The following is a 21,306-nucleotide window of genomic DNA, read 5'->3' on the forward strand; positions in this document are numbered from 1 at the left end:
AGGGTCTCGAAAGACCGACTAGATAGGATGAAAGCCTCAACCTCAGTAAGTGAAGAGACTAAGGCGGGTTCCGCGGGCAAATTAGGAGTGGAATCGTCCTCCGAATCACTGTCGTTGCCTGGAGATTGTTCGGCCATCTCAGTGTGCTGCGAATTCAGCTGCCGAATGAAATCTTCAACTCGAGATCGACTGCAAGCTTCCCCGGGATGGGTTTGTCTCGGCCTGAGTTGGTACTCAGGGTCGTATCTCGCCCGAATTTGCGCCGCCATGCGGCGAGAATCACGGAGAATCAACTTCGCCGCAAGCTGACAAGTATAAGATGGTGCTTCATTTGAGAGACTTCTGCCGAAGGTCTTGAACATGCGGCGTAAATTATTGGCGAATCTTTCCGGCTTCAAGTCGTCCCGAGAAAAGCCTCGATGGCATAGATCAGAAAATGCGTCCTGAGTCCCCAGAATTTTCACTAGATGCCAGAAAGAGATCTCAACATCCTCGGGTGGATACGATGTGTTCGTTGATGGTGCAGAGACGTCTGACCAAACCGATGACGCTACTGATGGAGTTGGGGACGCTCTCCCATCTTGGTCAATTTTCGCAACAAGAAGTCTCACCATTTCTTTGCCCCGGGTCTCGTTTCGCCCTGCGGCTTCAATAAGATTGTGGTCGATATTGATATAGTGAGATCCATATCGAAGTAGAGACTCTAGGTCTATTTCCTTGGATGACTCTAAAATCTTCTCCACGACGTGGTTGTCAATCTGATCGAGGTTGGCCAAGAATTCGTCAATCGTATGATATGGCGATATAGGAACACACGCCAGCTCGCAGAAGTACAAGCTGGCAAGAACTTTCTTAATTAGGGCTGTTTGGGACATGGAATAGTCCGGTACGATGGTCCTCTTGGAATTATCGGCTGCTAGATTCAAAGCTGCAAAGACCTTATCTCGTGGATCCGTTGCTTCCCCGTAGCGAAGCATCTGCAGAAGGTCATAGAGTTGGAATTTAGAATCCGCTCGGAGATCTCTTCCCGGTCCCGGCATCAAGTCTAAGAACCCTTGCCCCATAGGGTTTATCTTGATCCTCAATATTTCGACCACGCGAGCGATGGTGTCCCCCGACACAGCCTTGGAACCACAATACACAACTGCGGACGGGCATTACCGATCTCCTGGGCCACCCACACTTTCCGAAACCACGGGCGCGACAACATATCTCGCAACCCTTCGAGTCTTGCATCCCCATCTCTATCGGAGAGATCGGAAAATTCTATTTTCGGGACGATTCCCGTCTTGCCTTCCTGCTTCTCGAGTTGTATCAAGTAGTCCATTGATTGATCTGTTGCAGCCGTTGCAATACCCAAGTACACTACGCCCCCGTCGGCTCTGAAGAATATTTGTGGCATTCTTAGGACCTGGTCGTTTTTTTCCTCAATATCAGCTAGATTGACGCAGATAGCATCGACCCACAGAGTCCGGCTTCCTTCAACTTGCCGCAGGGCTTGCAACGCGCTGTAGAGATTGTCCGTCACCGGAAAAGTCGAGCCTTGCATTGAAATTACTCGTGTCGAGAGCGGGTCGCCCCAAACGTAAGACAACGCTTCATACGATGGGGGGTTGTCCAGAGAGCAGTTGAAAAGCTCACATTCGATCAAGTCATCTTGGCTGCGACTTGGTTGCAGAATCAGGAGCCGGAATTGGCCCGCTTCCAACGGTTCATGTGAAAACGTCGCGCCGGACATTGGAAGAGCCGGTTCGACCTAGCCGCGATATGATCTTAAAGCCGAATGTTTCTTAATCCTAAGTAACGCGACTGGATCGGGTATAATATGCTTCACACAACTTTGGCTAGAAGTCGATGGTGAGGAAAGGTGATATGTGGCAGATAATTTGAAGTCGACCAGGTCCGGAACCATTCTGCCTGCTGAATGCATTCCAATGCCTAAGGTAAACATCCTTTCCAGTCGGAAAGGAGGGGTTTCACTTCCATTACATGGCAATATTGGGTCGTGACCTTGAATCCGCCTCAGAGAGTGCCTGGTCCTGCAAGGTGTGGTGGGCGGTGGGATGTTATTGGTTGTAGCTCCAGTCCGCTCATTGTGCTCAGCCCATGAATGTCTGTGTTGGGGGGACCAATGACCTCCTTCGTTGTGAGCCACTGGCTGCACCAGGGTCCCATGTTACCTTCGTTTTTCTACTTCGCTAATCTACCACTAAATCATGAAGTAATACGTTGCGTTCCAAGCGTCCGGGGAAGTGAAAAGGGGTGTCAAGAGCAAGACTCTGTAAGTAACAACATGACCGCAACGAATCCCAATCAGGGAAGTAATAGCTCTGGCTATGTTCCTGTACTGTTCCGGGTTAAGATGAGTATTTAGAAACAGTGAGGTGAAAGAAAGTGGAGCACTGGCTGAAGTGTAGCACGGCACTCTGTTACGATGGGGAACGGTTGAGGCTATTTCGATATAGAGGAACACTTGCACAGATACTAGCTATGTCCGAGTTAGGTCGGAACTCATCAGTGGTGGGAGGCCTAAGAGAGGCATCTAAGCCTGACTCGGGAAAGTTGACTTGGCAACAGAGACGTTATACTAAACTTCAAAGCTAAGTCCCCTGGCCCCGTGGCGCGATGAGTGGTGAAACTAAAGGTCTCGAGGGTATGTTGCAGGAAGGTGTAGGATGGCCTTCTCACCCCTACGGACCAGCCTGGTCTGGCTTTGTGCCCCGCGAGAAGGGAATTCTATGTTGTACATGTGGTGGCACGGCTAACAGAACACCGAACGGAACTGAAATCACTACCTTCGTAACATGTAGGGAGAATATAGCTTCGGTGCTATAAACATCCTCGAGTTTGTTCAACTTCGACGGCCCGAGAGAAATACACATCGCCCCGAGGACGGCCTTATATTTCCTCAGAAATATAGATGGGTATTGGTCGTTCGGGGTAGCCTGGCTGGGAGCAGGACATTCAACGGCCGAGCCAGCCATTGTCAATGGCGAGTCAATGGTTCGCAGTGTTAACTAAATCTTGGCCGCATGTGGACAGCATTTCCAGCTGCGCGAATCTGTAAATTATGAAAATCCCAGTATCAAACACAAGAGGGAATGAAAAGAAACCGAAGTGGAAGAAGAAAAAGGGTTGGAAAAACTACGATGAAAGGAATGAAAACATGAAATAAAACAAGGAAATAATTCAAGCAAGCTCCGACTCCCAATCGCGATACAGGTCAATCTTGCCAGCGACAGAATCACTCTACTTCCACGATCCATGTGGTCCACCATAATTATACGCATTCGAATGCGGCATGTAATGAGGCCATTCACCACCTGAATGACTAGTAGGGTTGAGGTTCGGCAGAGTTGCATTACCGGTCGGCCCCGCTCCCGCTAAAGGACCTGCCCGAGGTCCCGACCAGGGCCCGTTTGATCCAAGCGGTTGCTGCACCGGTTGGAACTGAAAAGAAGGATGTGGCCCAACGTTTGGAGAAGAAGCTGTCCTGTCTGAAGGCCGTTCCCCTGTGGCTGGATTGGCAAATCTCTGCTGTTGTTCAGAGACGTGTTCAGCCGGCCGCTGGGGGGGAGCTTGAGGCGATGGCCGGCCGGCGCGAGATCCCGTTGTTGCCTGCATTTTCACCGGTGACTGAAAGTTAGTCGTGTTCAGATTTGGAGACAGCAAAGGCGGGGATTTGAATTGGGCTTGTGGACTCTGGTACTGCTGGGTTGGGCCACAGCATGAACATACAGAGGCGGCCGGGTTTGAGGCCGAATACGTTTCCTGAGTGCGCGGGGGAGGTTGCGTTGGTGGAACGTGCATGTGAGTAAGAGGAGGCGTTTCAACTCTAGGACTCTTGCCGCTGCCGGGCGCTCGAGCTCTGTTCTGGTTCTGGTCCACGTTCGCAGTTGGAGGGGAGACGCGTTGTTGCACAGGCTGTTGCGTTGTTCTTGCGTCCGGAACCCGTGTTTGTGCTTGCGCCGACCCAGAGGCTCCCGGCGTGTTATCCATATGCAACGCCCTGAACGCTGTCTCGGAAAGCCCCGAGGCGATCTCAGGCGCCGGAGATTGCACGCCTCCCCCTTCGCGCATAATCTTGGCCTGTTCGCGTCTCAACGTTTCGACCGCGGATGGGGGAACAGTGTAGGACGAATTGCCGGAGAAAGTATTTCCTCCAGGCACCGTACTCGAAATGGGCTTTTCCTCATAATCGCTAGTGTTGGATGTATCCTGGGCGTTGCCGCTGGGCCCAGCAATGGTCTCGGGATCTTGCAGCTGGTTCTTCGCCAGCCCTTTGGGACTTTGCAAGGGAGACGAGAGGTTTTGTGTCGTAAATGTAAAGTCGTCATCGCCAAAGTCCTCCCCCTCCTCCTCTTCCTCCTCATCATCATCAATAGAATATTGGAAGATAGCACGTGACGATGCTGATGGCAGTGGGATGTTCAAGGGCGATCCCTTGTCTCCTAGAAGTAGTCAATGTCGTCAGATCTGTCGCTTTCCAGCCAAGCAAAACAACCATTGGGGTGAAACTTACTACTTCCACCAAAGAAATCCTCAAGGTGTTCCGAAGGCCCATCTTCTTGCCCTACATGTCTCTCTTGTTCTTTTGCTTCGCCTTGTCCTCCACTTCCTGTGCCCGCGCTTCCATCTCCCTCTACGTGCAGTCGGTCCTGACCTCCTTTTTCATCCCCCTCTCGAACGCCCGTATCTGTGTCCATTCGCTCTTCCTCACCGACTTCATCCTCTTCGTCTTCGCTCGGATTTCCACCGCCATCTTCACCAGGCTCCCCTCGTCCACCCTGCCTCTTCAGAATATTCAACGGCTTTCGGGTAGAGAGGTATTCCTGGACAGTATCCAACTGGGGAGTATTGCTAGCCAGATCATCATCCAAGTCAAACGGCCTGAGCTGCTTGGTAGACATCCAACCAACGGAGCATTTGTTCGGGAACTCTTTGTTGTCGAAGAATATGATGGGAAACTGCCTTTCCAGCACCGAGCGGCCGCCATCGCCGAAGCCCTCAGACCAGCCAAGAAGCTCCGTAGCACCGGGCGAATACTTATAGCAGCGAGGGATCTTGCCACCCAGAAGGCCGGTGTTGATAAGTCCACCAGGCAGGTTGAGATCTTCGAAAGTAGGGTCTCCGAAAGCCTCGCCTCGCGGCAGCAGAAGGACTACAAACCACCTGTTCTTCGACCAGCATCCGAAATATACCTCGCCGACGAGAGGTTCCGAGACTCCATCAAAGCTTTTCCGCTTCCGCGTTTTGGGAGGAGGCTCCGAAGCTCCTGGAGTTGGGGATGGCACGCTGCCGGTCTCGGTCGCATTGTTCCGAGCACGTAGCGAACCTTGCGGCGTCGGCATGACATTAGCACCCGAGGCAGCGTACGCTTCCTTTTCAGCGCGTCGTAGCTTGTTTCGATTGAAGACCGTATAGGTCCCATTCTGGATGGATTCGGTGAGAGCCGCATTGTTCATCTCCGCCAAGGCAGTAGTGCAGTTCAACACCTCGTAGCCTAACGTCTTGATAGCATTCTCGTGAGATCTCCGCTGGTTATTGTGCTGCTCGCCGTTGAGATGCTTAGCAGCGCCAACAAGAGCATTTGTCGTGAAATGGACCCCGTGCTCCTCGCAGTAGAAAATGTAGAATTTGCTACTATTAGGCGGATACTCGATGATGAAGTGTCTGAACTCGGCCTTGCCGTCCTGGTAGACGTCCTTGAATTCGATCGGCGGTCTCTTCTTCGGGGGTTGTTGGCCCGAGCCTTCTTCGGGCGGATCCTGCTCCTCGTCCCCGTTCTCTTGGTAGTTCGTCTCCACCCGGCGGCGCTTTACAGGGCGCGTGGGTGTGGTATGTAAAAATGTGCCCTTCCGCGCCTTGTCCTGCTATGCAGTCAGTAAAGCATGGCCGAAAAGATGAGAAGAAAAAAAAAGAAGAAGAAAAAGAAAGGTGAACAGAAGAAATAAAAATTCAGTAACATGGAGTGTAACTAGGAAAGGCATACACGTGCATCGGACGCTGCACGCCTGGTGGCGCTTCTCCGGTTCGAGGAGTGCGTTGCCTCTGTCGATGGTGGGTCATTTGCATTCGTTTGTGACTCTGAGGAAGGGACTCCATCAGGAGGGGGGAGTGAGGCTGATTCCTCAGGCGGAGCATCCGCGGTTTGTTGAGAAGGTTGAGAGGGGCCGTCGGGGGTTTCTGTATCAGGAGCCGCCCTGCTCTCACGCCTTGGCTCAGAAGTTCCGTTTGCACCTCCAGATTCCGCAGTACCCGAGGGTCCCTGGTCGGGAATCTCGGGAACGTCCGTAGTCGAGGCCAATCCGCGGACAATGTCCGCCAAGTCCTTGAGAAGAGCACGAAGTTCCTTCACCAGGAGGCTCTTATGAGTCTTTCTCCTGCCATCCGCAGTCGACTCGCGCGTCATCTCGAGCTCTTTAAGCTGTGTGTTGTACTTCAGCATGCGGTCGACGGCGCTCCTGATCTCATCGATGTCGCGGCCAACGGTAATCCCTTCCCTTTCATGTTCGATCTTATCTCGCAGTTTCTGCACGGCCTCTTCATAGGTTTCGTCGGTTGATTTAAGATCTCCGATGCGTTCAGCCCAGGCAGAGTAATAAGCCTTGGCTTGCTTTGCTCTGCCAAGAATGGTGTCGTACTCGACGTCGGCCATCTCGGGCGAGTTCACTCTATCACTCTAGTCAGGGGGAAAGAGTATTATGAGATAGAGTTGGCCTTCATGGACAAGATTCGTCCGACGCTGTGGGAACGCGAGGCAACAATCTCTGTTTGACAAGCTCGAACGACGCGACGCGAGGACACATAATCTATTTATTGCGCCTCCAAGGCGGGGAATTGTGTCTTTTTTCGGCATTGTTACACCGGCTTCAGGTCACCAGTCAGGTGATATGCGAAAAGGAGGTGGCGCCTTGGATCCAATCGGGATCCAATCGTCGCCTCGTTTTTGTCGTCTCGGTCCGCGAGATTAATTTATCCGGGGTCGCGATCTTCAGCCCCAAGTGAAGAGAATGCCTGCAATCAAACATGGTCAAACGTGGCTGCCGCTACGGCAACGGTGACGGCGACGGCGACGGCTCTTATCCGATAGGACGGGATAAGAATTCTAGAAGTGAACATCCTTAACATGCAGATATTCTCAGGTGGTGTACTTTTAGTCTTTTCGACATGTATCTTTGTTAGTGACGAGACATTGCTCCGGCTGCCTACGACCTCGCCTGGCAGATAGTAACACGACTTCGGTCCTTAAAAATTTGCTTCGACTCCGACGGCGAAGTTTCCTTGGTGCGATTTCTCTAGATATACAATACAGGACGGAGACCCAGACCAAGGGAATGGAGCTTCCGAGGAAAGCAGCTCATGCAACAAATTCCCAATACGGAAATGTGGCTGGTTGAGGATGAAGCCAGGCGTCCAATCCGATTGGAGATTGGGGGGGAAACTCATTGCTTCTTTTCTCGCTTCGACACTCAAGGGGCTGATATCTACTTTCCAGACTCCCTGGTCTCTCCGGCCCCTCGTTGACCGGGTACAAGCATGCCCAAATCATCTAAACGCTGTACGTTACGAGGGAAAAACGGATCAAGGATCATCACCGGTGCTGATCATCTCTGGGAGGGCAGAATGAATTTGCAGGAACTTTCGGTGCTAAGGTCGCCGATCTGTCTAGGCATTCTATCATTATCCAATATCCATGGTTTCCGAGGCTTTCATGGTTTGCATGGTTTATATGGTTGTTATGGTGTAAGCGGATTCGATGGTGTAAATGTCTTTCATGGTCTAAAGGAATTGTACAGATTTTCATGGAAACCTCTAGAGTCCATGGTTAAAGGTCCGGGAATTGTCACATCCCCTCCTAGTAATCCTACTTGGCGATGACAAGAGACACCTACTGAAGGTAATATTAAGCAAGACTCGGCCTCGATGGACACACCTCACTTTCCACCAACATGACCATCCTCACTCGAGAACCTTAGAGTTCCACCCTCGCCCGTTGCATTTACACCACCACGACATTCTCCGATTCCTCTCCGCGATGTCCAACATTCCGCTCCACTGCAACGTGATTACCCTTCTCCGTCCCAAAGTTCCCAATGAAAATCGCATAGATGACGGCCCAAGGGCTAAACGCGATGGACACGGGGAATACAACCTTGAAGGAGCTGGAGTACGTATACCCGATTGTTCGGGCGAGACAGCGGACAATCTACACCGTCATGCCGGTGATGTTCATAAAGTGCCACCTGATCATTGGGTAAGAGCTCCGAGGATCGCGGGGATTGGATATGGTTTAATAATACTTACAACAGATGTGGCGGCGGCAGCTGCGACGTAATGGCCAGCTGCGCGATAAGGCGTAGCCTCGCAAAGACGAATCCCACCACGACGACAAATCCAGTTGATATGACCATTGAGTCCGCCGTCGAAGCCGCCATGGCCGCCGTAACGCGTCCCGTATGATGCCAGCGCCTGCAACTTGCCACTTGGAGAATTGGATCATCTTGGTTACCGGGACAAACAAAAATTCACCGAGGAGAGTTCTCACAGGTGTGACCATCTGGTAGTCACACTGGAGATCTTTGAGGCCGTGGTGTAGAGCGTTGATAACATAGGAGACAAGAGGATGTTGAGGGCGTAAAAGCCCATAAAAACGAGGCGACGGCAACAGCGGGTGATACGAAGCTAGATCATGTTAATACAAGACACCAATGAGGGAAACCTCAAGAAGAAAGCGTTGGGGATCATGCGATCTAACTTCCCAAACCAGCTCAACTATTAACCAGAGGAAATGTTGGTTCCAAAACGCCTTCATAGCCGCCAAATATGAAGAACGCGATAATTCAGCTGATTAAAGTATCTAGGACTACACTCGACGTTCAGGCATAGTCGTCCTCTCCCTACTAAAGTCTGTTATTCCTCTGAACCGACGACTATGGGCTTGGAGGGGAAAGTAGAAGAGCAGCATACCGATGAAGGCAAAGACGGCGGGGGCGGTCATGACCCACCAACAACCTCACCACCCGGAAAAGCCCGAACCATTAGCTGCAGATAAAGATAGATCTCAAGGACTCCCGAAATTAGACGGTGGGTGGAGGATTGAGGGGATGGGAGTTGTCGTACCGGGGAGGAAGAGGACGCGTCGGCCAACAATATCAGACCTGTGGCCCCAGCATGTGAATAGGGTAGCCGTGGTGGTAAGGCGAGGGATGGGGACCACGACGCCGAGCTTGACGTTCCTGGATTGCTATGTTAGGAAGGGAACGACTTTCTTTTCGCTTCTTCTCAAACAGGTACTTACCGAAGGTCATTCCGTAGTTGGTCAAGAGAATCGAGAGGAACAATACGTACCCGAGGGCACTAGTATAACTGGCGGATAGAAACTGACGAACTTCGTTAGTGGGTAATCGCGCAACCAAGACCAAATCGTCCTGCTCGCCGGGAGGGATAAAACAGACCTGCAGAGTGAAGACATCTATCTCTCCAGGCCATGACATGCTAGCTCTCTTGGGAACGTTCAATTACTACGTCTTGCATATCGATTCCTGTGTCGCCATCTTCCTTCACAGAACTGGAGTGCCCCAAGGATTCGGCGTCCGATGTTGACTTCACTGCGGCAGCTGGTCGCATCAAGACCGAGTAAACTCCTGACTCCTGGGCCATGTGACAACTTTAACGCGACTGCCGATCTTTGTTTTCCAATATCTATAAAACGCAACCGCTGATTCAATTTGCGCCTAGCCTTGTTAGATTCAGCCTCAATATGTCAGCCACCTCGGATATCCCCGGGGTTCAGTCTCCAAGTTGGCAAGCTTAAGGAATCGATCTAGGTGAGCGCCGGCGCGGAATCCACGGCACTGGGACATTGTCCACTAGGACTTTGGCGCGTTTTACCCCACGGACAGACTAGTGGAGAATATGGGGAAGCTCAACACTTAAGTACCCTCAGACGATCGATAATTCGAGGACATCCATGCGGTGAGCTGAATTGTGCACTCCCGTTGCTTGCAAGAAAAAGAGTTACTCGTTCGGTACATGGCATACCTATCCCGTTCCATCAATGGTGCTATCCCATGAGCGATACACTTGAGCTATCATGGAGCTCTTCGTGTTCAGTTAAACTACAACTACCCTTCTAACAGGATCAACGACAGCCTCTACTCTCAACCTCGGGTATAAAGCCCTTTTCGCTATTGACAAGCTGCCTCGGCGTCCAGTATACTAGTGCCTGGCAGGCCAAGGCAGGCTGTCGAGGGTAGTAGTGACGAAGCTGACTAGCTTCTGGGGTTGCGATTGTCGGTGCAAGTATTCAATAGCGCAAAGGCCACTGAGCTACCAATTACATGTCTTGTACTATCGTCATTCTAGTTAAGGAGTATTCACAAACTTCGATCAGGAAGCCTCAGTCAACTCCTTCAAAAACACCCTGACAAATGCGGCCATGCAACAGGCCGATTCCCTTTAAAAGAATATGTTAATTACTTTTTTTTTTAATTTTTTTTTTTTTTTTTTGTTTTTGTTTTCTGCCGGGGGGACGCAAACAGACTCCCCGCTTCTCCTCCATTGCCACCACTGACCCCCTCATTTTCCAAGATTTTTCTTCCACTTGGAGTTTGGGTACGCAGTGCCATCGGTAACATCGACATGGGTGGAACCCAAATACCCCTCATGGTCATCCTTTATTTGAACGGAGAGGACATTCGAGTGGGTGGGTACGGTGCTAGACTGGTGTGGCTGGCCTCTGGATATTCTTCATAAGTCTCTGTTAGATCTGTGAGGTGGGCAAGGAAGACCAAACTTGATGACGACTTTTTTCGCCTTCGGACTCTGTGAGACCAAGGGTCAGAAAAGATGTATCCTGACTGAAATTCCGGGCTAATATTACCTCTCTCTTCAACGACTTGAGCGCTGTCTTCAATGCTGACTTGGTCCCTTCGGTGAGGTCGCTGAAGTGGACTTTAGTATCGGCGGACTCTTCAATGCTACTGAAAGAGTTGGTGCGAGAAATGACTTGGATAAGGAGGGACAACCAAACTCAGGAGGACAGAGGAGAGAGGGGACTAATAGTGAACTAGCATGGGATAACACTAGTGGTCGGTAGAACTTTTGTCTGGTTATGCAAGATGGAGACATGGAGATACGGAAGGGGAGACTCGATGGGCACTCATCTATGTCCTTATATCTGCCGGACGCAGCCTTGCCTGCAATGCCGTCGACCCTGCTCCCTTCTCTCTCATTCAAGGTGCCGACTTGCGCTGCCCAGAAGATGCCCTGCACGATTGGACGACCTACGGCTTACAGCATGGGATCGACGCGTACAAAAGAGAAACCAATTCAGCGTGGATAGGCGTGGCGAGCAGTCGTTGGTCAAATCATCTGCAGTCGACTAAGTGAGGGGGCTTGGGCCAAGGCGTTGCTTCATAGATGTTTCACAGCATTAGGGTGGAGGGGCGTATGGGCGCCTACATCATTTGATCAAATCACACAGAAACAGGGAGGACAACACCCACAACATGAGACTGCATATGTGAGATTCCTGTAATTGGCCAACTCGATGGAGGATCGACCTCCAACGAATCTGGAGCTCATATAATTTGCATGCAACGTATGCGTAGTAGACATGTAAGCAGACGTGCCGCACTTCTACGGTCTTCGTTGGCCAGAAACCCTTCAAAGGGGTGGCCATGGGCGACATCTTTATCGGGCTTCAAGCATTGCCAGGCGTGATGTCTCGGGGAGACAGAAGTAGACGAACACGGGTAAACTTTGGATAAATCGCGCTTTTCAAAAGCATCCCACTGTGGACGAAATCAGAGGTCCCCTCAGTTCGATGAACCAAGTCCTCTCAGACGCTCCGAGTCTATTCTATCTCATACACACGGAGCCTTTGATCCATAGCCTGACCTCCTTTAGTTGGGATGTCAAGTGGTCTGTGCGGTATTCATCAAAGTGAAGTTGGCAGGACAGACATCGTCAAAAAGAAGCACGTTCCTTTTTTTTTTTCTTCTTTTTATCTTTATTTTACAGGACCGTGAAACCTCGAGAATCAGCTCAATCCCGCTTCTTCTATATTTTCTTAATATCACCTCTTTTGCCCATGGAATCGAATAATACATCTAATCTCGCGGCGGAAGGCGATGGCGGGGATTCTCCTCCAAGACAACTTCCCCAGACAGAGGCCGAGGTGTATGGTGACGATGTTCTGTTGGAGGAGGAATCATTATCCTGGTTTGATCCAGAGAAATGGTATCCTGTTCGAATTGGGGAGGTTATCCAATCCAGATATCAGGTTCTCGTAAAGCTCGGCTTCGGCTCCGTTTCGACGGTCTGGTTATGTCGAGACCTTCGGTATGTATATATGTGCCCATGAGATGGAACTTGCGAACTGTCGACGCTGATTCCAGAAGGAGGCACATCTACGTAGCTCTCAAAGTCTATGAAACTGGACACCGACAGGGAGATAACGAAAGCAAGGTCTTGCAGCACCTCGGGTCATTAACGGGCAATGAAGTTGGGCGGAATCTCATACGAACCTTCCGGGATAGCTTTGAGCTACAGGGGACCATCGGACCCCACGTCTGCTTGGTGTACAAGCCGCTTTGCATGTCTCTGGAGGATCTTCGTCTCTATGCCGGGGGCAAGATTCCTCGAGACGTAGTGAAGCCCCTCATCCGAACTCTCTTACCTGGGCTCAACTACCTCCACAAGGTGGCCCACGTTGTTCACACCGGTATGTTGTGTGATGTTCTTTCATTCCCGCCTTGTGTTCTGACGGTTACATAGACCTTCAGCCAGGAAATATTATGCTCTCCACAGACAATCCGCACGTTTGGGATGAACTTGTCGAAGAGGAGTGGGACACTCCTACACCAAGAAAAATCATGAGTGATAGGATTATATACCAGTCAAGGGACCTCGATATCCCCGAGGATGGGGAGCCTGTCATCTGCGACTTCGGTGAGGCTAAAGTGGGAGACGGACCCTTCATCGGCGAAGTGATGCCAGATTTATACCGAGCACCAGAAATCATCCTCTACATTCCCTGGACAGAGAAGATAGATATCTGGAGTCTTGGTCTTATGGTAAGGACTAGCCCAGCCCCCCTAGATGAGATTGGCGTACGTACTGAATACGTGAAATAACAGATCTGGGATCTTTTCGAGGGCAAGCATCTCTTCAACAATCGACTTCCCAGCCGAGAGGCTACCAGACCGGCCCATTTGGCGAGGATGGTATCCCTCCTAGGGAACCCGCCCAAAGACTTCTTAGAGAGAAGCGAGTACTCCGTGGAGTTTTTTGATGACGACGGTGAGTTTATCTTTCCTAGAATTATTGGGGGTTTTTGCAACCCGGCCTAATGTCTTTTAGGAAACTTGAAGATGCAACCCGAGGATGTGGCGGGTAGTTCACTCGAGGAGGAGGAAGATGTTCTTGAAGGAGACGAGAAAGAACAATTTCTATCCTTGATCAGAAAGACGCTTCAGTGGAGGCCGGAGGATCGGCCAACAGCCCACGAACTGATGAGCGATCCCTGGTTAAATAGTTAAGCTGGACAGTCATATTAATATCTTTAACTTGTGGATACCTAAACTCAAGGATGGAACTGCGACCAGTCGCCGGGGTCCAGAACTCGCCGACTGCAGGAGCCGAGAATATCCTCTTCATAATTTATAAAATTACCATTGGTCCATCGTGAATGAAGACGATCTTCGATAATGTTACATTGAGATATTTTGAGTGTCCTTTAATCCTTAAAGTTCGCCCGTCTTACTCCCATTCGACAGGAACTGTAACACTGCAATCTCCGCTTGGGCCATCCTCTCCCCCCACTCGTCCTGATGCAATCTGGTGGAGAGGAAAGACATGGGGAAGCGGGATGGGCAAAAAAATGGGCACGCGTCTCCCTCCTGTTTTCGCTTCTTCAAGACCCCATTTCACCTCTGCGGCCGATTGACCGTATCGCATCACATGTTCCTCCTATCTCTGCTACCGCTCCTCGCCGTCGGGGTCTTCGGCGCCGACGGCCCCGTCACGATCGACGGCAGCGATGCCTACAAACAACAGCGCAACTGCGCCGCCGGCTGCTTCGTGCAGTTCAACGACGTCGGCTACCCCATCGCCATGGAAATCTCGTGCCCGACCTTCCGAGTCCAAAACGACTGCTTCTGCCGACCTGACCTACAACAAGAGGCCAATCTCTACATCTCGAGCTGCGTCAATCGCGGCTGCAGCCAGAACGCGCACGATATCAGTCTCGCGACGAAGATCTACGACGATTACTGCACGGGCAATGGGTACACTCGGCAGGCGGAGGTGACGGCGCCCTCGCCGACAGGTGCGTTGACAATCACTATCACGTCGCCGCCGACGGCGACTGTCACGGAGACCGTGACGGTAACGGCGGGCTCGGGCTCTCCGTTTCTGCGGCCAAACAGCGGAGTGTCCTTCGCGCCTTTGGTCGTTGCCGTTCTGGTGTCTGTGTTTGGCCGGTTTGCATTTGCTCAGTAGTTGTTAACACGTGAGTGACTTTTTTGTTCCAGGAGGTTCTCCGTCTTCGTCCCCGACAACGAAAAAGAACACAGACGGTTCTTCCATTACTCCACCGCCCACCCTAACTTCTTCGTCACCGACAGGAGAGGCGACAAACGAGGAGAAGAGTTCTTCGGGCGGAGGACTAAGTAAGGGGGAAATTGCAGGAATAGCTGTGGGCTGTATCAGCGCCATAGCCACGGTAATCGGAGTGGTTTTCCGGTGGAAGTCTTACCGCATGAAGAAGAAGAAGCTGCAGGCCGAGGCGATCCAGCCGATACAGCCCCATGCGATACAACCTCCTGTTCAGCAGCAGTGGGGAGGGTACGGAGGATACCGATAAGAGAAGTAGGCGTGTTGGCATGTTGCAGTGTTGGATTACCCGTGTAAAGCGGTTTACCTTTCTTTGTTTGATACCATAGGAAGAAGAGGTCCATTTATGTCATGAGTAGTGATAGCGTTACTAGGAGTTAGTATCTAGACGGTTAGAAAGGGGGTGAAGGCTAAAGCACAACTGACTCGTGGAGTATGATGCTAGAGTTAACTGGCATCCGAGAAGTTTAATCTTGCTTACTGTGGAGTATGGCCGGGCTCAATGGCAAAGTAACTCGGATTCCTCTGCAAGCATACTATCGTTCGGGCCACGGAGAGCTAAACTAGGAACTTGGCCAAGATGCGTATTCGATCACTGCAGGTGCCACTTGATGCTAACCTAAGGCTAGCTTTAAGGTTCAGACTCCAGCAGTAGTCCAGATGCCGTCTGGAGAAATGGATACAGCCAAGCTTACCTCCATAGAGGAAGCAAAAGACGGCCTTTGATCCTTGCGGTGCCGGTTTCCAGCTTGCGAAGTCACGAGCCGCTTGTCTTCTAAAAGTGTTTGAACGTCGCATCGGAGTCTTTTGCCGAATTTCCAAATCTTGTGATCACATGTTGGCAAGAGTCTTGAGACATGTGAATATACGATTAAGCTCTCTTCAGTCATGTCGGGAGAGGATACGCTATGGTCGTGTAACCAAGACTAAATCGGCAACTTGCCAAGGCGCTAGATGCTGCGGTCGCTCACATTTCGGGGGATTCTTGGGATTTCGAATTATGGTGTAGACTTCTTCTCGAGACATGAGTGCACTGACGGGCAAATGCCGTAGTCTGAGGGAAAGTCTTAACCGGATTTGGTCAGTGATCAGAAGGTGTGCCGAAAAGGAGCGCCAGGGGAACAGGATTCCAACCCCGAAATGTGACCAGTGACGCACATAAATTCGACGTCGGACTTTCCGAAGCGGCATAAATACCCGAGTTTCCAGGTTCCTGATGTCACATTGCTCTTTGAAATAGATCATGGAAATGCGCATACTGTTCGAACTCTTAAACGAGAGGAATTCCCCATCAACAATAGAATACGAAGTACGAGTTCAGTCGCCTCACGCTTCTCGACGTCACTTGAGTTGAGCCGAGGTCCAGCATCTGCCTTCGCCCCGCCTCCGCCCCGCCGCGGACTCGGAGAAATCTTGGGACTTTCCGACTCCGTTTCCCCCGGCGCCGTTTCCTCGCGTTTTGAGGCTCTTTTACTGGTCACTGGCTGGAACGGAGCAGCTGAAGACCGTACTTCGTATGGCCTCCGAATTCCGAGCCTAATATCGCTCTCAGCGCTGTCATGGACTTGCCCTTCTGGGATGCCGCCGGGGCGATTCCGAACGGGCCACGTCGTCATATCACCAGACTTATTAGGAAATGGCGCGAGCCTCCGTTCTCCGTCCAGGCGCTAATAAGGTGGAGCGGACTCCGCTCAGCCTTAAAAGAATGAAGGATATTTTGTTTATAAGTAAATATTCACGTGCTGATGACGCCGTCAATTGCTCCACGAGAATTTATCTGATTTTCCTGGATTTACACCTCTCATGATACCCTCTTCCACGCACGGCCAAAACGACTACGCATAGAATGCCTTCCTCCGACAATCGTATCCCCCGATGTTTACCTTTTCCCCCTCCGCAGCACCTCCCACGATTGAATCTCCCTCTCGAGGGCCCTCGCCTCGCACCACGCCTACCAACAATCCCGATCCCGGTCCCGCCACCGCAACTTGTCAACGCACCACACTTTCACCCGTACAGTCTTTTCGAAATTCGGTACACCCCCTCCCACACCACGAACGATGTTATTAGACCCTGTCTCTGACGTGATGTGGGAAATAGGCTGGAAAGCGATACAATTGTGTTTCTGGGCGGAGAAGATGAGTCGCCAGGCCAGGTGCTCCGGGGTGTTCTTGTTCTTTGCTTGCAAGCGCCTTTAAGAGTCGAGGGCATACATCTCCAGTTAAAGGGAACCTTGCGCCGTGGGTATGCTAAACAGAATCCCCTCACTTCTCCCCCGGAGCCAACAGAAATGAAGAAACGAAGGAAAAAAAAAGAGAAGGCCAGAAACAATGATTACCAGGTGAAGGTTACTCTATCTAACTACGTTTGTACCTCAGGAGGACGAGAACGGGCCCAGGCCGGTTAGGGCAAAAGATTGATCTGCTCGATCACCAATGGCCGTCGTTTGCCGGATCGAGGGAAAAGAGCACGACTCTACCTGCCGGAAATCACGAGTGGCCGTTCGAATGTGTGCTCCCGGGTGATACCGCCGAGACCGTTGAAGGGATTCCCGAAGCATCCATCACCTATAAGCTGAGGGCCACAATCACGAGGGGCGGGCTAGCACGTGTTCTGCACACCCAGAAGCACTTCCGGATACTTCGTACATTTCCACCCACGGTGCTGGAACTCATGCAAGACGCGACAATGGAGAGCACGTGGGCTGGGAAGATCGACTACTCTATTTCTCTTGGCGCAAGAGCCGCCGCCCTGGGTAGCTCAATACCCCTCGAAATGAGATTCACACCTCTTCTAAAAGGTCTCAAGATCGAAGAGGTCACGGTGGCGTTGATGGAGGCCCGAGAATATCACGGGCCGACATTAGCCTTCTTACCAGCCAAAGAGCGCCAGGTCGCGCGTAAGGTGTCCACATGGACCTTTCAGCTAAAGGAGGAGGATTGGCAGGACTCGCCTGATGGTTTAAGCCAGGAGGGGTGGGTGCTGAGTAAAAGCCTTCAGATGCCAACTCGTGTGGGCGATTGTGTCCAGGACTTGGAGGTTCACGGCATCAGGGCTCGGCATTGGGTCGAGGTGAAGACCCTACTACACAACCCCGACGGCCACGTGTCCGAGGTGAGTGATCCCTAGTATTACACTATTTTGGGGTGAGGATGGAAGAAACTGACGGTGCCCAGATTGCCACAAAGCTCCAACTCTACCTATTTATATCTCCATCCAGCCAGCTGGACCAAGAAGGAGATCCTGTAGGACAGGATGCCAGCATGTATGACGTCTGGAGCGACAATGTCGTGCCCCCTGGATATGGCGAACACGCACTCGACCCACTCTACAGCGACGCGGGAGTTCAATTTGCCCTGAACACTGCCCCCAACCGAGAAGGGTCTCCCGCTCAACCGTTACCTACCTCTTCCCAGCCGCAACCAGGCAGCCGTACGCCATCGCCGCCGAATAGATCCGAGCGCATTATCGCTAACCCAGATGGCACATTTGGACTGGAGCGAGTCCCCACCTACCGAACTGCCATGCGGACCCAACCCTGTTTCCGGAATCGTTACGGTGGAAATTCGCTGCCAGAGTATTCTGAAGTAGACAGCGTGAATAGAACAACGTCGAATACTTCGTCTGACGGAGGAAGCGAGGCGCAGAGCGATAGAGAAGGACAGTAATGAAAGACACTCAGTGACGTGTTCAGATAAGCATTATAGATTATAGAGCTATATTAATTGATTCCGCGATACCAACTCTCTTGGGAGAGCAAAACACGGTCTCAAGTTTTCATCATTTGATCTTGTGCGAGTTTTCCAAGTTGGGACTGGCTCGAAAACTGATGACTAATCCAATTGCTGAGACAAGGCCTGTGCGACGAGGCGGGGTGTGCAAGCCATCAGTCTTTCTCCATGTTATATATTCATTATCCTCGAGCCGTATTTAATTGTATTTTAGGAAGGCTACGGTATCCCTACTGACAAGGTGAGTGCTCGGTTACCTATTCACAGCGGGGTTGTGAAGCCTTCCGATGTTGACATATCATCACACAGCCCCTCGTCTCTCCTCATCCCGCATTGATTAGAATCATGGCGCTACGCCTGATGCCCCTCGGGGCCTCCATCACCTATGGTAGCGGCTCATCCGACGGCAACGGCTTCAGAAAGTTCCTCCGCGAGCTCTTGGTCAACGACGGCTACACCGTCCGCATGGTTGGCTCCCTCAAAGCCGGCACGATGGAGAACAACGACAACGAAGGATGGAGAGGGTACAGGATCGACCAGATCGAAGAGAGAGGGAAACTCTCCGCCGCGGAATTCCAACCAAACATATTTACCATCAACGCTGGTACCAACGACTGTCTCCAGAACCACGGCATCGAGGGGGCGGGCGAGCGGATGAGACACATGCTCGATGAGCTGTGGAAGCTGTGTCCTGACGCGACCATGATCGTTTCTACCGTGCTCGTCAATTCGACGGCAGGCGGGACGGTTGAGCCGAGGGTGATTCGCGTGAATGAGCAGTATCGCGAAGTCGCAAGGCGGTGCGTAGCCGAGGGGAAGAGGGTTGTTCTCGTGGATATGCATGGGCCGGACGGACCGCAGCTGAGGGATTTGGTTGATGGGACGCATCCTGATGATGTTGGGTATTTCAAGATGGCAAGCATTTGGCATAGAGGGATACTGGAGGCGGAAACGAAGGGATTCCTGGGGACCAAGCGGTGGGCGGATACGAGTGTACGAGAGGATTGGGGGCTGCGTGTCGATTTGCATCTCGATTTTAGTCGAGGGAATTAATCGTCGGATAAAGTGTAAACATAGTTGTAACAATGCGCGAATCGCCTGTCTTCTACAAACTTTCATCAAATTTTCCCAGCAATTCAAGCTTCGCCTTAGTGCAGGCTTTCGTCTCAAGGAAGGCGAGATACGTATCAGCAACACGTTGGTTGGTCTATAAAACCTAGTCTATGAGGAAGGGAAAGGGAAAAGAAGCGATGGAAAGGACGAAGGCCTGGGATTCTGAATACCTGGGAGAAGATGTTCTTGATAATCCTTGTCGACAGGGACCCTGATCCTTACACCAACCGACGAACTTCCTCCATCACTTTGGCATCTGACTTCCATATTAGAGGCAGCCACGATGAAAGCCACACTATCGGGTGAGGTTGAACAATGACATGTAGATGAAGATGATGGATAGAGATGATATCGGGATAGTAGATCGTTCCTATGAGCGGTCGACGTCCGCGATGGTACCCCGAGAAGATGGTCGCACGAGGCGCTGCGGAAAACTTTTCGTTAATCAGATGATGTTTCACGCGATCCATGGCCTGCACTGATTTTGACACAAACTTCCAGTTAATATACTGATAAATCCCGAGACATTAGTGGAATTAATCTAGTGAGGCTCTTACAAAGAACGAGGTGATCACCATTGAGGTGCTCGACGTCTCGCACAACATGGTCCTTTGGTAGAATAAGCCAGTGGTGTCGACCTGCAGGTCGGTAGCTCTCAAAGGCAATAATATCGTTGTCCTTCAAGTGCAGCACGCACTAGACATCAGCTTATGTGTTCAGAGCGGACCTCAGTGGTCGGGAAGCAGATTTCAAATGTCAGCTTACCTCGTAGAGGATGTTGGTAAAGGTTGCGCGATCGCAGAATTTGCAATTGTGCTGGACTTGCTCCGTCCACTCTAGATTGACCAGAAAGCGGTACACTCGTCTGATCGTCTCCATTGCCCCAAAACTCCCACCGGTTAAGGCCGTCCGTGGATTGGCCCCGTCAAACGAAATTGGTTTTTGGCAGAAATGAGCCAGCGAAAGAAATATCAGGCCCCATGCAATTGCTCGCCAGACCACTGCCGTAGCTGCTAGCATGCCCTCGACTGTACTGCTGCGCGATTTTAGTGGGAAAAATAATACTCTCGCGAGTGAGCTTAGACAAGATGTGGTTTCCAATCACTGCCTCGTGGCTCGACGGGCGAGGCCAGGTTAGCCAGATACTTTTATATTCTTGGGGGCGACAGGAGCAGTGAATGTAAGGATGATCTGTTCTCAAACAAGGGTCCAGTACTTGAAAAAGTGGCAGCGTCCGGGGGACACCTAGACCTAAAGCGGAATGTCATCACTGCATCTACAAATGCCCACTAGAATATCGCCAATCGCCATTGCATCGGGAACATTCTTCTGTATTATCTCTCTCAAAACAAACGCCCCCTTTAACCATCTTGCAACATCTCTGCTTAGACAGGCTATCATGTATTTATCTCCCGGCGATTGAGAAAATAATCGTGTCCCACACCCTACTTCTGGAAGTAGTCCTTTTTAGTCCGCAATCGTGTTTCTAGAATACCGACTTCGTCCCCATCCGGTGTCGATTGTGGATCCCCGCGGCGATGGCCCGTCGCGTCATGTCGGCAGAACCTGTCACCGATCGCCTGGGGTTGAGGTTAGAGCAAGCCTTAGCCTTGGCCAGGCCCAATTCGGTATCAATGCCACGAGCAGCGCTAATATCAAAGAAGGTAATGGCGGTGATGGGGTCTAAAATAGCAAAAACGCTGCTCGAGAAAAGACGTCCTCGAAGAGGTGCTTACTAGTTACTACGAAATGCTTCGAGGTCAGGTTAGAGAAGGCTCTAAGTTGGGCCTGGACGCGGAAGGGGTATCAGCCCCCTGGGTGTCAAGCTCTTCCGTGCACG

At 51.3% G+C, this 21,306-nt stretch overlaps 3 protein-coding genes across 3 annotated transcripts; 2 read left to right on the forward strand and 1 right to left on the reverse strand.

Moving 5' to 3' along the window:
- Positions 1 to 3,249: 3,249 nt before the first annotated feature.
- On the reverse strand, positions 3,250 to 6,658 carry SAPIO_CDS4232 (uncharacterized protein; the record flags this gene model as incomplete). Its single annotated transcript, XM_016786831.1, has 4 exons — positions 3,250 to 3,636; positions 3,739 to 4,451; positions 4,523 to 5,870; positions 5,993 to 6,658. 4 exons carry the CDS (start codon positions 6,656 to 6,658, stop codon positions 3,250 to 3,252), a joined length of 3,114 nt encoding a protein of 1,037 aa, XP_016643433.1.
- A 5,439-nt stretch (positions 6,659 to 12,097) lies between these two features.
- Positions 12,098 to 13,547, forward strand: SAPIO_CDS4233 (putative Serine/threonine protein kinase; the record flags this gene model as incomplete). The annotated part of the gene is made up of 5 exons (XM_016786832.1): positions 12,098 to 12,348; positions 12,405 to 12,730; positions 12,784 to 13,082; positions 13,146 to 13,308; positions 13,369 to 13,547. The coding sequence occupies 5 exons, from the start codon at positions 12,098 to 12,100 to the stop codon at positions 13,545 to 13,547; spliced, it is 1,218 nt and encodes a 405-aa protein (XP_016643434.1).
- A 421-nt stretch (positions 13,548 to 13,968) lies between these two features.
- SAPIO_CDS4234 (uncharacterized protein) lies at positions 13,969 to 19,406 on the forward strand (the record flags this gene model as incomplete). The annotated part of the gene is made up of 7 exons (XM_016786833.1): positions 13,969 to 14,335; positions 14,634 to 14,853; positions 14,952 to 14,998; positions 15,863 to 16,136; positions 17,001 to 17,736; positions 18,568 to 18,594; positions 18,663 to 19,406. 7 exons carry the CDS (start codon positions 13,969 to 13,971, stop codon positions 19,404 to 19,406), a joined length of 2,415 nt encoding a protein of 804 aa, XP_016643435.1.
- Positions 19,407 to 21,306: the final 1,900 nt, after the last annotated feature.

This window comes from Scedosporium apiospermum, assembly GCF_000732125.1.
Source record: "Scedosporium apiospermum strain IHEM 14462 chromosome Unknown SEQ_SAPIO_0091, whole genome shotgun sequence".
Classification (NCBI taxonomy): Eukaryota; Fungi; Ascomycota; class Sordariomycetes; order Microascales; family Microascaceae; genus Scedosporium; species Scedosporium apiospermum.